The sequence below is a fragment of the Spea bombifrons genome, chromosome 13, assembly GCF_027358695.1.
Source record: "Spea bombifrons isolate aSpeBom1 chromosome 13, aSpeBom1.2.pri, whole genome shotgun sequence".
NCBI classification, from domain to species: domain Eukaryota; kingdom Metazoa; phylum Chordata; class Amphibia; order Anura; family Pelobatidae; genus Spea; species Spea bombifrons.
Genome location: NC_071099.1, coordinates 14,791,280 through 14,806,830, shown reverse-complemented (window position 1 = coordinate 14,806,830; position 15,551 = coordinate 14,791,280). Strand labels below are relative to the sequence as shown.

Here is a 15,551-nt window from a genome sequence, read left to right as displayed (position 1 = left end):
AAACATAGAACGTGACGGCAGATCAGGCGCTATATGCCCATTCCATGCAGGTTTCCATTCCCTCGCTGTATTAAACTCTACCACCTCCGCTGGGAGGCCGTTCTACTTAATGTTTTACAAAAAGCTTGTTGGCTCTTGAGTATTAAACACATAAAATAATAATAAAAGCAAAGGTTTTACATGAAGCACAATACAGCATTTTTTTTTATTTAGATGCTTAAATGAATACAAAGAGAAATAAGGGTCACAAATTACTACTACAACACCGTGTCAAATATTAGGTGGTATAAATGAACGACACTAGGTGGGCATAAACTAAAGAAACTAATATTCAAAATACAGCATTGTGTTTTGTATCGAACTTCAACACAATACATATTATACAGTCTTTATTTTTATTTTTTTTTGTTTAAAAGGGTGTCAAAATAGGGCTCCAAACGTATTTCTTGCATCGGGCGGTACCAGATTAAAGTACTTCCGGAATATCCTCTGAGATAATTGGTCTGTCGGCAGCGCTTAATTTCATTGATGTTCAAAGAAGTATCTGGTACGTTTGGGACTTTTACGTAACTGGATTTAAGATTGTACGGGTTTTGTGCAAAAAAAAAAAAAAAAAAAAAACTAAGTTTGTCAATTTATTTTTGATGTTTTTTTTTTTTTTTTAACCATAGCAGTTTCAAGCCTTTCTGCTCGGGGGAAACTAGATACAACCTTTTTTTTTTCCTTATTTTTATTTATTTTCCTTTTTTTTTTTCTTTTTCTTTACACAGCAGGCCCATCACTAAGATTTAAAAAATAAAAAGCAAAAAAAAAAAAAAAATCTATAGTTGGATACACAATAACAATTTCAGAAGCCTCACTTTGAATAGGTCTAAAAGACTGTACAAATATACAATTTTTAACTATTCAGAATGAATACAGGATAGGGAAACAAAAATATCCCCGATATCTATACACAATGAACCGGAAGCTTTTTTTTTGTAATTTTTTTTTCTTTAAATTCTCCTTTTAATATGTTATACTCCTCACTACTGGGTGGAAAAAGGTATGAACAACCACTTTACCGCGAGAAGGGACGGCAAATCATCTTATGGCGGACCTCTCAAGAAGCAAAATGATTAGAGAAAAAAAAAAAAAAAAAGACAAAAAAATAAAGTAAAAGTAAAAGACAAAAAATAAAAAAATAAATGAAGGGAAGAATTGCAGATCAACACCACTATGCATTCTGTAGCCTCCAATGTTACTTTCACATTGTTTTGCGCCCAATGCAGCGGATATCACAAGCAATTTCAACAAATAGCACAGTTTTATAAAGAAATTGTGGAATAACGCGACTCCGACTTCCACCGTTCCGGAGCCCTGCCACCTATCGGCAGTAAAACAGTTCAAGTTATGCTCAACAGTCACTTTAGTTAAACAGTTTACTGGGCTTAGTGCGGCGTCCGAAATAACCATCTATACTTGTTGGCTACTAAGACCTACACCGGTTAGATTGCTGTGCATCGCGTCTGTAACAGTCACATCGAACTGATCCCCGTTTTCGCCGTCGAACGTGCTATTTGGCCATTCGTTGGGCGGGTTTGATAAGCCCTCGTCTTTTACAGTAGAATTGGGGAATGGCAGCGACGCGCCTTTGGCCCAAAACTCCTCGACTTTGCCAAAAGAATTTGTTTTCCATTTCGGCTGCTCCTCTCTGCTATTTGTCACCGGAGCGTCTGCTGTCGCAGTTTCCTTGTCTCTCCCCGTATCGTCGCTGTGGTTGGAATCGTTAATAAAAAGTTCCTGCTTTACCTTCGGGGGGCTATCTTCCAAGTCCGATCCCTGTTGAGAACCAGGGTCGCTTTCCGAGCGCGAAGCTTCATCTTTCCACGCAGAAGGTTCTTCCGGATCTTCTTCGCTCTCAGAGTCGTCCAAAATCACTTCCTTTGATGCCTCGGAGACATCGGCGGCTTTGGGCGCTCGTTGGACCTCTTTGTCGGTCTTCTGAAGAGATTCCATGGGTAACGGGGAACAGCCTGGCTCTTGCTTTCTTATAGGGCCTGTTCTGGGCTCCTCTGGATTTTTCTCTGGACTCGTCTCGCTGCCGCTTTCGTTTAAGTCGTCGTCGACATTTACAAAGCTATCCGAGGAACCGGACTCGTTTATCTTTTTCTTGTCCACCGTTTTGCTGGCATTCGGTTTGGACACAGATTCATCGATGTTCTTAAACATCCACTCGGCGCCAAACTCCATGTCGTGTTTTACTTTATTTAATTCCTTCATGTTAAAGCCGAGTAAGACGCTGAGGTTGTATCGCTCGCAGTCTCGAATGCACTTTTTCCTTTTGTTGCTGAAATGGGAAGCGATATCGTTTTTCCACAGCCACAGATTGGCGGCCAACTTCTCTATTTCCCTCCGGCTGGGATACGGCTTCATGTTGAAGTACTTTGTGAGGAATGCTTTTCTTGCCTCGTAGGAATCGTCTTCGTGACCCTTTGGATCCAAAGCCAACACCACTGGCTCTTCGGGTTTATCATCTAAAATAATTGTAGGATCTTGATCATCATCTGGCCTTCTTCTCTTTGCGAGCGCCAGCTCAACGAAATCACTCGACCGTTTCAACGGATTCACGGTGGGGACCTGGCCTAGCTTCTGAGGGGTGGATTTATCTTGGCCGTTTTGGGTCTTCCCAACACCTCGACAATGCACGAGATGCAACGTAATGGTCGAAGCGGTCATGTTACTCGTGTAAACCCCAAGGCAATGGATGCATTTATACGTGAGCTTTTTCTCTACGGGGTGGACAGTCTGAATGACTTGATGTCTCTCTCTCAAGTGATGCGCGAGGGCGTCGGATATGGGACCTTTCAAGATAGAAAAGCAAAGGGGGCAAAGCGTCTTGCCTACATCTTTCTTGTAGGGCACTGCGGCCTGAGGTAAGTTTTTTACCGGCGCTTCGGTTTTCTCCGCCGCTTTTGGCTGAGGTTTTGGCGCAGGTGGAGCCGCGTTCTGCGCGTGGTAAGCTACGGACTCGGCGGGCGCATCTCTAAGGTTGTACGTGGTCACAAGTAAATGTATATTCGTGTGACTTCCTTGCTGTAATGTTAAGTCAAAGGTCAAGGTGGAATCCGTTTTAGGAGCCATTTCTTCGTCGGCGTGAACCATTCTCATGTGAGCTGCCATTTTTTCCACGTCGTTGAAAGTGGATCGACAGTAGGGACACGACAGGCCGTGGATCAACATGTGGTTGAGCAAGGTATCGGTGGGCAGGTAGCGATTACAGTATAGACATTTGCTCGTAAAGTTGTGTATTTTCATGATGTAATTGGCTACGGCGGGGACCTTCTCAGCTTTGTGCTCCTTCTCAAAGTGAACACTGTAGACGTTCTCGGGGAATAACTCATTGCAGATCGTACAGATTTTCCATTTTTGGGTGGAAGAGTTGGGGTTTGCAGCAGCGGCCGCCGCAGCCGCCGCCACCGAGGCCGCAGTCGGAGGCTTTGAACCAGACGGAGTCAGCGTTCGAGACGGTACGTGCGATGGAGTTATGGAGGCAGGTTTCATGTGGCCCGAGGAAAGACTCGAATTTCCAGATCCGAGCGAGTACCTTAAAGGAGCCTGGGATCTCTGATCGGCACCGAGTGAAAAAGCTCTCCCGTTCCCACCGGGAAGCATTTGTTTCATAGACTGGGACTGCTGGGGAAGAGACACGGGGGCATTTCCACTCATTCCTAGTCTCATTTGCTGGCCAACAGAGTAGCCCGACATGTTCTTAACTCCATAGTTGTTTTGCTGTATATGGACATTGGACATCATATTAGAATTCATCGAGGGCTTTGGTATAGTGAGTCTATTTACCATTTGCTGAGAGGGAAGGGTTCGGACATTTCCGCCGGACATTGGTCCCAATCTCTGAGGAATACCTAGAGGTTTTTTATCTTGTGGTTTCGGAGCTATCAGCATCAATGGCTTGGACCTAGGAACAACCACATTGGTGTGCCCTATCATGGCGGTCACTTGATAGCCTATGCGTTCATGGTCTTCAATGACATGCTGAACTAAAGTTTCATAGGTCTTCGGCATGAAAAGGCAACGCTTACAATGGATGCCGCCCTCGTCCCTCGGATTTGAGCCCACAGGCACTGCACCATTAAGAGATTTGTCTCCCGACTTTGCAACGTAAGGCGCGGCAACATGCTGGAAATGTTCTCTGTATATGTGCTTTCTAACCACTTCGTAGAGAGGATCCCTGTAAGTGCACTTCTTGCAATAATAAACAGCTTGCTCTACGCTGTCGGACTGTTTGGGTTTAAGGCTTTCAAGCTTATTCTTTTCTTTGAAGACGCCGAGGCCTGGGTTGGGAGTAGGCGCGTTCGGAGCATGAAACACTTTGATGTGCATCTCCAGAGTCTTTCTGTCCCCATTGTAAGTGCAGTACGGGCAGTTCAGGAGGATTCGGTTTTCAAAGTCTTCGTTGTGGACGTTTCGAAAGTGACTTTTGTAGGCGGAGAAAAACTTGGAAGAGAACGGACACTGGCTGCAGCAAAACTGCTTGGTACGATAATCCTAAAAAAATGAAACAAATAAAAAAAGTATTAATTCTTTTTTCACATAAATAAGGTACTGGGGCCTGTAGTTACGCCAATTCGAATTCTAATGAACAATTTTTAACTATATTGTCTCGATTTCATACACATATCTTGGATTCCTGGTAGAATGGTAGGAAAAACCAGTACCATTGTTCCAGCCAATCACAAATCTTTTCACCTTCACTAGAATATACATTTTATGCCACCCCCAATATACTGATCTTAAAGAACAAAAACAGTATGACGTTTCTTCACAACCTAAAAGATATTATATAGAGCACAGAAAAAAAACTGATAGAAGAAAGGAGGCAGGCCACAAGTAAATGGATATCAAGGGTCTGTGTGTTTAATTGCCTCAAACATATAATAAGACTCCAGGTCAAATCAGCTAGTGAATCACTAATAAAATTTAATTTACTTACGACAAAATCTTAGTTGCATTATACACTAAGCTTAAGAACAAGATTAAAGACGGTGGGAATATATAAAAGTATAGGTTCTCTTACTGGCCTTTTTACCTCTGTTTTGAGCCCGCTAAAGCACTCAAAATATATTCATTTACTTGCGTTCAGCCCAGAGAGCCACCAAATGCCACGGAGTTCCACTTATCTTTGACATTTACAGAGAAAACCATTACAAGGTGCGTCTTTGCAGCCTGTATTTTGTAAGCTTGGTTCCAGAAGCACGCGTTTCTGCAAAGAACCTAACTGGATGTTTTTATGCTTGACACCAGAAAAATCAAACAAAATGCAAGGGGAAAAAAAAAAATCCAAACCTGATTCTTAGTGAGAGACGGATCCCACAGCCCCACATCATCCCATGACGTGTTCTTTACGTAAAAGTCATTGGGTTCAAACTGTTTAAACTCCTGAAAGAGAGGGAACAAAATTAGAAGTCAGACACGGGCATTTTAAAAAGAGTAGCTATGCGAGGATGACCAGGACAGTTTCATGTCAAGCAAAAGCATACGGTATCTAGAAAAACATCTACTTGGGAGATTTGATCTATGCATTTGGTAGCATAGCAACTCAAGTAAGACTTTATCCCATACAAAGCATTGTCACATTTTTATTTCCATATGCAGGAACGCCATGATGAATACACGGCGGCACGTGTAGCCGACTGCAATAACATTTCAGTAAAGAGATTCTTAGTTACCGAAGCAACAGCGCAAGCCCTGGCTCTTCCAATGCTTTGGTTGCGTTCCAAAGTCAGATGTTTCTACCACAAGGCTAGCAAACAAAGGCCTCCAGCTGCGGCCGATACACATGCCCGGGGCTATGTACTGGCTTTCTCTTTTACTGTGCCAACATCAATGGGGGGAGGGGGGGTAGCGCCGGGGGGCACGTGCGGACGACAACTTACATCAACATGGTCTTTGCAATATTCCAAGCCAATGTCCCCCAAGATCTTCTTCACCGTCTTCCTGGCTTTTCTTAAACTGCCAAGGTTATTAACAGGAAGCTGGAACATAATTTCTACCTGAAAATAGGAAAAGAGGGTGTTTTAGGACAAGAATCAGAAAAGTGACAATATTTGGTGTTTACCTCGTTGGAATAAAACATTTCAAAGCTCTATAGGCAGGGTCAAAACAGATCACATATTTGTAACTAAGCTTTATTCCCGTAATATCGATTCTTTAGTACGTTTATACGCGATGCCCCTAAACAGGGAGGAAATCTAACCAACTTAGCTCGATCCCACATCGAGGACATGGCTCAAGACTAAGGCTCATAATAAATAAATAATAATAATAAAAAAGAGTAGGACCAATCGTCCGCTCCATTGGCACAGATAGAACGGGGACCACACTGTTCCGGGACAGCCCGGATAATTCAGCTACTGAAGACACCGCAGCACCGGAGCCACGAGCCAATGCCCCGGAAAGAGCGCATGTTTAAATTCCCTCGCTGCATCGGCCTTTACCACTTCTGTTCGGCGGCGCGTTTCACCAGGAAATACTCAACATTTCCTTTTCAAACATCACAAGGTGTGTAAATCTCTAACTTTCTCAGGTCATCAAATAAGTTTCACGGTCTTCCAACCTTTTTCTCCGTTTACAGGGCTGATTCACTAAACACAGTTGCAGGCAACCTGCAGACACAGACAGTAGCTGGAAGTGACTACTGACGTACGCAGGAGAGCAAACCTAACGGGGACTAAAAACCAAAACTAACAAAGCAGGTTTCTGGCAGTTAAGTGCATTGAACGTTCTCCTTCAGGTTCGTGTTGACATACCTGCGGTTAATAAAAACAGGGCGAGACAAACCCCTGGCCACGGGTGACAAGAAGCCGCTTCCTGGAGCCCAGTTCTTGCATGAATCCGGCACCCTGTGCTTTTCCGCGCAGGCGCGGTGTGCGGGCCCCCAGCAAGGTCACGTAATGCCCGGCACTCGCCCTGCCGCGCACACGCAGGAAAGAATAGGGTGCCAGATTCACGATGGCAGAAACAATGGCTTGGCCGGTCTCCACGAGGAGAGATGGAGGGGGAGTAGTGTGAGTGTGTGCATTCTGTAGTGTCAGGGTGTATATGTATATATTATATTCATATACATTCGTATAGCGCTAGAGTCAGTGTGTGTGTACTGTAGTGTCAGTCAGTGTGCTTGTGTATGTGTGTATAGTGTGTGTATTGTAGTGTCAAAGTCACTCTTGCTATATGGTGGTAGCGTGTGTGGCATTTATGTTACAGTATGGCATTAGCATAAGTGTACGTCAGCATATACTGTTAGAGTGTATGGTGTAAGCATGTGTGTTACTGTATGGTGTGTGTATATGTATGTTAGTGTATGGCAAGGCTTGACAAACCCCAGGTGCCAAGAAAATAAACATGAAGGGGGGGTGGTGGTGGTGGGGGGGTTTCTGGCTCCCAGATCCAAACCAAATTTGTCAACCACTAAAAAAACAAAAATATATAAAGGTACCATCGTCATTTTGCTGCGCTCTGGAAAACAAACCGATCTACATAGAGAGCCCAATATCAGGTGGGAGAAGCTAAAGGTTTTGTGTTTTTTGTCATGAATGCTGTTGGTGTAAACATAAAACTCAAGGAATAATAATAAGACACAAACTTCTTGGTTATCAATACGGAAGAGCGCATTTCCCCGCACGCAGCGAGCGAGGCCGAGCATTTCGGGCTCCGGTAAGGTTTTTATTTTTTTGCATTCCGCGCTCTGCCCACAGAAGCTTCATTCAATACGAAGCACTGAACTCCGGCTCCCGCGCACCACCTGTATCCGCGACATACAACACAGAACGGGGAGCACAACAAAAACGCACGAGTCAGCTCTTCTGTCTCCCCCATCATGTTTTTGGTTGCATATAAAACCCCCTGGTCTGCAGTTTAAGGACGTTTAATGGGGCAACGAGGCATAAAACATACCTTTCTTCAGAGCTGCACCACTCTATACAGTATCACAGTTAACCCCTTCATGACAAGGGGTATTTTACACTATAAATTCTCAACCTTTTTATGTTTAACCCTTATCTTGAGCACACACACACTATACAGTAACAGACACACGCCAACGCTATACAGTAACACACGCCAACGCTGTACAGTAACACACGCCAACGCTATACAGTAACAGACACACGCCAACGCTGTACATTAACAGACACACGCCAACGCTGTACAGTAACAGACACACGCCAACGCTGTACAGTAACAGACACACGCCAACGCTGTACAGTAACAGACACATGCCAACGCTATACAGTAACAGACACACGCCAACGCTATACAGTAACAGACACACGCCAACGCTATACAGTAACAGACACACGCCAACGCCATACAGTAGACACGCCAACGCTGTAGAGTAACAGACACGCCAACGCTATACAGTAGACACGCCAACGCTATACAGTAGACACGCCAACACTGTACAGTAACAGACACATGCCAACGCTATACAGTAACACACGCCAACGCTATACAGTAACACACGCCAACGCTATACAGTAACAGACACGCCAACGTCTATTATTTATTGTTTTACATAGCACCATCAAATTCCGTAGCGCGGTACAAAGGACAAAAAAGGTAGTATGTAACATAAATTGACTAACAGACAACAGGCGAGGAGGGCCCGGCTCCAACGAGCTTACAGTATAGAGGGAGTTGGGTTGTATTACACAATAGGTAAAAGTGCTGTACTGACACACGCAAAGAATATACAGTAACACACACTAATATACAGTAACAATCGCACGCTAATGTCTGATGCTCACACACCAACATTCTACACTCACGTACACGCTCATCTGAATGGGATACTGTAACATTCATATCATACACGCTAACACCACACTCATACACACACTATCCAACAGCATACACGCACTGGATAACATCATACATAGATAAAAATACACACGCTATGCACACAGAGACTGAATCTGGCACTGCAATAGACGTGCAGACACTTTACATTTACACTTTATCACTCCCATCACTCCTGCGTTCCAATGGCCCTTTATCACTCCCATCACTCCTATCACTCCCATCACTCCTGTGTTCCAATGGCCCTTTATCACTCCCATCACTCCTGCGTTCCAATGGCCCTTTATCACTCCCATCACTCCTGGGTTCCAATGGCCCTTTATCACTCCCATCACTCCTGTGTTCCAATGGCCCTTTATCACTCCCATCACTCCTGGGTTCCAATGGCCCATTGTGTTCCCTAATTTAGGTTTAAGTCCGAAATGCTGATTGTTAGAAAACGCTTTTTGCAATTATGTTACAGCTAGAAATTTCCTTGTTTTCCATGGAAACGGCTCAGTGACCCCAAACCTTTGAACAGTCGATGTAATATATATATCCCAAACCATAGCTAATACTGTATTTAATGAATACAATTAAAGAAGTGTCTACACAAGGATAATAGCACCAAGAGACAACGTGACATCCAATAACCGAGGCAGCTGCCCTCCAAACCAAAGAAAGGTGCGACCGTAACGTTATAAACTAATCACGTATAAAACACGCGGTCACATGCGGCAGATTATTAATCAGTGCGTGAAGTTTCACAAGGTGTTCTGTATTAATTATACAGCGTGAAGCTCAAACACGGCCCCCCGCCAGCTAAGAAACCACCCCTCAATATTCAGCCCTGCGGCTCCATGATTGTCTCAATCTGCCGATTCTAGTTTAGTCAGACCGTTTAATAAGCGCTGTATACATTGCTGGCGCTGTATAGATATTATAATAAGTGCAACAAACATTGTTAGAGGCAAACACAGTTATAACGCTAATTATAGGAACTTTTAGCAAGCGAAACAGCGTTCCTGAGTGTGCCGAACGCCAAAAACAGAGAATGCCGCAAGCGGATATACAATAAAAGAGGATAAAGAGCGATTCTCATGTCTGCTTACTGGGAAAAGATGGGCGTTTGGGTAAAATATGATTAAAGAAACCACGCGGCGATTTGTATGCTCAGTCTTTAGCAAGAAACAGAAACACGGGGCTTCTTCTATATTCTACACGCGTGCGGCACAGTAACACACGTAACATCTCTGTAGCATCCATGCGGTTTATATGCCACCGCGTGGCTTTTACATTGGCTTAGGTCTCTATGGAAGCTTCAGCAGACTCAGACACTGTTGGCACGCCAGCCATCACACGCGCTTTAACACGACAGCCAGGCATAATCTTTAATGTTTTTTTTTTGCTTGCAAATGGATAGGTTTCACCCGAATCTTTCCACTGCATGTTCTGACGGAACAGGCCGGCCTTCGCCCCCACGGGCATCGATGAGTCTCGGCCGCCCATCACCCTGTCGCCCGTTGACTGCTTTTCCTTCCTTGGAGCACCTTTGATCGGTACGGACCCCTGCAGACCGGGAATACCCCACAAGAGCTGACGTTTCGTCTCGCCCCCTTGTCAAAGTCGCTTAGATCCTTACACTCGCCCATTTATCCTCGCTGCCTAATATATGCCACCCAGTGACAGGCGCCATGATAAGATTCACTTCACCGGTCAGAATGTTATAGCTGATCAGAGTGAGAACGAAGCACCATAAGTGCCTGGAACATGGGCAAGAAATAAAACGGCAACGCATCTCACTAAGATGAATCGATTTTTTGTTACATAAAAAGGCAACTAATAAGAAGACCCAAACGATAATAATTATCTGAAGACCATAAGAGAGACCACCTAGCAGCCACGTTGGTAATTGTTATATGTAAAGGATAAACGTTATGCCATAGAATGTATATATACGCACTCTCAGACAAGGCAGGATCGACTGTCTCATCACACAGCTCATGATGCAAAGAGCTCACCCGTGGCCCCGGGGCCATGTCTATCCCAACTCTTCTGTGTCTTAGAACATAACGGCTTCCCTAGCCGTGAATGAAGAGCGACGAGTTACAGTGAAGGGCAGGGACACGGATAAGAGGGGGCCCTCACGTCTTCCGGGCCCTTCCATTTCCGATCACACGCACGGACAGTCGCGTTGCTCAATCATACGTAAAAACACACGCAGGACCGCTGCATTATACAACCACGTTTTTTGTAGAGATGATGGACAGCGTGGAGCGCAGTATAACATACACCGATCAGCGTTACTGTACATGCCTGTTACATGTGGCCCCGGAGCACGCACATCCCCCCCCATCTGTCTCCTCCATAACGCTTTGTCCATTCTGCCTTCTTTGGATTCCTACAAGTCACCTTCATCCCTACCAGTTTCACAAACAGACCCGAGGTGATGGCAACACGCGGCTCTAACCATGAGAAAAGCCTATCCATCTACAAGCAACCCGACTGGGAGAACGTAAGCAAACATCGCGCACGTCACAGTAACATGGAACGTGGCTGTGACAGGCAGAAAATAACCCTTTAACTTGCAGCATGTATGAAAACACGCTAACACACACCATACGGTTTTTAATAACAGTTGCTCTTTTGTTGCATAACTGCATTGGTGATCACATGACCCTGGCAGTTCCCATTGGTTCCTGCAGGAGGCGCTTCCTCGCACAGCGAATCAGTGCGCAGCGCTACCGGCCGGTCTTTCATGCATGCCCTTTTGCGCTGTCACAGTATAAAGAGCGCCCCACAGGTGACTGAAACATACATCACCGACGTATCACACCACGTGAACCCGGAGCAGGCTCCATAGAAGCTTTCTGCCGGTCCTTCCTCGCGTAGGACAGACCCAAGAAATACGATTTCGAGCCGTAACCAAAAACCGCACAGGAAGAAAAGCGACAACAAAAAGTTCTCTAGCAATAAAGGCCCCGAATCAAATAGGATTCTAGCAGCCAACGCGGCGTTTACACGCGGCTCATCCGAATAATACGAGAACACAAAGCCCGCAGAAACGGCTTTCCTCTGTAGAAACGTAGTATTGATGACCTGCGACGATCTCACATAAAGTCAGAAAGAAAAAACATCCAAATGTTTAAAGGATTTATTCACAAAAGGCGAGTCATCTCTCCAACCAATCCATGCGCTGCAGGGGGCCAAAGGAGTAGCCAATCAGTGGTGTCCTTTCATACTGCATTGCGAGGACGACTCGCAGCATAAACTTGCTATTTAAAGGGACGCACCAACCGTTGCATGCTCTTTAACGCATGCTCTAGCTGGGTGGTCCTTTTTGCAATCGCATGCGAGTCCCTTCTATCCTTTCACACCCGAATGCAGGTCAACTGAAAAAAATGGCAGCACTTTCCTGCCACTTATTGGCTGCTTCAAACAGCCAATCAGAAACAAGTACAGTCTGATCTTCTCAAAGAAGGGCCGCTGCAGGGCCACCTCGTCTGTCAGATGAGAGCTTTTTTTTATTATTTTGTGTTTTGGCAGACTGCATATTACCACCGAGAAAAAAAATGAATAAAACGATCACACAAAAAGATCACAAAACAAGTAATAAACCTCTTATAAAGTATTTTAGTGTAATCTGCTATTAAAATCAATCAAGGAATGGACACTAAAGAGCCTCAACTGGAAGGTTTGATGGAGTTTTAGTTAAAGCAAAGAACACAGAGGTTAACAGAATAACTACTGAGCAAAAAAAAAAAAAAAAAATTATATAAAAATGTCATTCCGTCTCCGTCAGGAGAAACGCTTAAGGTTTTCAGGGACTGCCGACTCGCTGAAGCTTTACAGGCAGCTTCTCAGCGATCGTTCCTTCGGGAGATGAAGTTACAAGCAGGCTGGGAGTAACACTTCTTTTTATATATGCATAGCTTACATTCTGGAGACGTGCACAGAAATGATACACAAAAACTACGCTTTCCAACAAAAATGAGACGGCGCATGTACAAAATAGTCCAGTGACATCAAAGCGCTCCATATGGAAAATACGCATCACCTGGCATGAATGCGCTGCAGGCAGTGGCACACGTCACTCATCAACGTGTCACGGAGACCGTATGTACTGAGAAGCCACCCCGGAGTGAACTTGGAAAGGATGAGGGGGGGCTCATATTTGAACCCGTCTGGGGTGGAGGCGCATGCGTGTGAGACAAGGGCAACCAGAAAGAAGGCCCAGAGCCTGCAAAAAGCCATAACTCCTAACATCCAGAGCAATCCAAACACACCAAAGAGAACCTACAAAAAAAACGAGGCCGCTTCGAGTGTCAAAAACTAACTAAAGGCTGTGATTAAACTGGCACAGCCACCCAGCAGAAGTGGAAGAGAATTGCGAGGGACAGACATACGGCTCCTGAATCTAAGACGAGACCAACGGCTGATTAAGGTTTGGGTCTTTACGGCAGTAGAAAAGGACAGACCAGACGGGGGGGGGCATGAATAAGTCTCGTCTGCCGGCAAAGTCTATGATCGGCAGCCATTAGGATTTTAGACCAAAACAACAAAATACAAATAAAGATAAATAATCACATCCCTGCCATGCGTGTCAGCAGACAGAAAGCAACCAATCACATCCACGTCGCGATTCTCGCCGTCATACGCAATGACGCCATTTTTATAAGCTCCCGAGGTCACATGATCCCATCCCCAAAAGGGGCAAAAGCTCAACGTGCTAAGTTTACAAGAACAAACCTTTTAGGTCAATAAAAAGATCGAGAAGGTATCGCAAGGAATCCACCGCCACAAATTCGGGGGGCGAACCGCCGCACACAGCGCCAAGCGATGCCGGCGACGTCAGAGTCCTCTCAGCCAGACCGAAGCATCAATGCAGAGCGCGTCCTCCTGCAACGAGAAACATCTCATCAGACAAAATGAAAGTGAAACATCAGCGAACATTACTGAGCGGCGACACCGGCCAAAGCCTGACACAGAGATGAATGAAAGAACCGCCGAGAGCCGCTACTACTCCTCGCTGTACACTAAAAACAAAGTGTCTACAAACTTTACGGGATGGACCATCTCAGAGCGACCCTCCGGGACTTCCTGCAGTCCTAGAGGCCGAGATGGCCCAGTGGCTTCCCAATGGCACCATGGAGAGAAACAAACAGGACTTCTAATGGCAACAGAAAACCAGTTGGAGGTTCGCCACCTGCACCTGTATACGTTACGCAAAGGAAGTATATAAAGAAATGAAAAAGAAAGTAGGAGGCGGACGCGACCCGGCGGGGCAGGGAGCGGGGTACCGGAGCTGTCTGAATCACTGCCTGTCTGCGCCGGGCACTCTGGGTAATGCAGTGAGAAGATGCTGTCATGGGCCCTGTTTTCATCCCAGGGCTATAGGAGGCGCTGTGCTGCGGTTCCCAGCTCAGCTTCAGACTCCCATCCCCCAATCCGGAGCCTTACCCAACGCACAGAATGCGCCCCCTACTGGAATGTGGGCTGATTTATTTTTTTCCCAGACTCGAATGCGGTGCATTTTGGGTGGAGGCTGGTTACCCCCCCTGCTTCTGCCCCCCCCAATAAAAAGATACATCACGAAAACAATACACAATGAGCAGGGGAAAAAAACAAACAAGTAAAAGCATCAGCTCTGCTTGTCAATGTGACAGCCGGCCATGTGCAGCCATAACTCCGCACATGTGCCTTTGTTCTGTAACGGGGTTCCCCCGAACGATCTTGTTGCCCCCCAATCCCTGCAGGGCAGGAAGTCCCGGGCACGCTGATCACAGATCCCTCCTACAGAACATGCTACATGAGGGCGATCGCGCCTTTTTCTGCACACAGACTGGGGAGGGGAGGAAATGAAAGAGGCTGCCCCTCCGCATTAACCCTTTAATGGGCCATGGCTGTTACAAAGGGTGCTGCTTCCCAGACACAGCCACGCAATGAAGAACCCCCGCAAAACACGAGTCCCCGGGCTAAGGAATAAAAATACACCCCGGGGCCCAATACCTCGGCCGGAAGGTTAACTCCTGCACAGCCGGCAAGGGCCCATCAGCAGCTTCCCACATCCAATAAAGCCCACACAATCAGGGATCTATAGAGTTACCCCGCATCTCCTACTCATACCCTATGGGCTGTTACCCAGCACCCCGATCCCAGGGCAGGGGGATGAACCCCTAATACCCGGTATAGAGGGGGCATGATGTCAGAGTGAGACCCCCATTAGACACACAGGAACAGATATCTGGGTCATTCCACAGACACCCCAAGAAGATGCCCTAAACATAACATAAGCATGATGCATTATTGCATACCTCAAATCCCTGCTGCCCAGCATGACCCCCATTACCCGTGTATAGTCTACCCCTTGATACTCATGCCCTGAAGCAGCATGTATTCTACCCCCTGGCATCCATGCCCAATCTTCAGCATGCATTCTGCCCATCCATTACAGCCTGTGATACATATGCCCACTTCATACCCCAGCATGCACTCACCCTCTGGCTCCCATTAACACTCCATACCCCATTAACATTCTGCCCCTGTCACTCATGCCCTATCTCCAGCATGCATCCACCCGGCACCGATGCCCACCTTGCTGCATGCACGCTGCCAATGTGCCCAGTCATTCCACCTTCTGGAGTATATGCCCACCCCCACTATGCATTCTGCCCCTCTACCCCCAGAACATACCTGCTCCGGGCGGCACTCCAAGCCTC

At 46.0% G+C, this 15,551-nt stretch overlaps 1 protein-coding gene across 1 annotated transcript; it reads right to left on the bottom strand.

Moving 5' to 3' along the window:
- Window positions 1-1,151: 1,151 nt before the first annotated feature.
- ADNP (activity dependent neuroprotector homeobox) lies at window positions 1,152-13,624 on the bottom strand. The gene is made up of 4 exons (XM_053453487.1): window positions 13,582-13,624; window positions 5,934-6,050; window positions 5,344-5,436; window positions 1,152-4,545 (listed from the first exon to the last, which is right to left on the bottom strand). The coding sequence occupies exons 2-4, from the start codon at window positions 6,039-6,041 to the stop codon at window positions 1,456-1,458; spliced, it is 3,291 nt and encodes a 1,096-aa protein (XP_053309462.1). The 5' UTR covers window positions 6,042-6,050; window positions 13,582-13,624; the 3' UTR covers window positions 1,152-1,455.
- Between the last annotated feature and the right edge of the window lie 1,927 nt (window positions 13,625-15,551).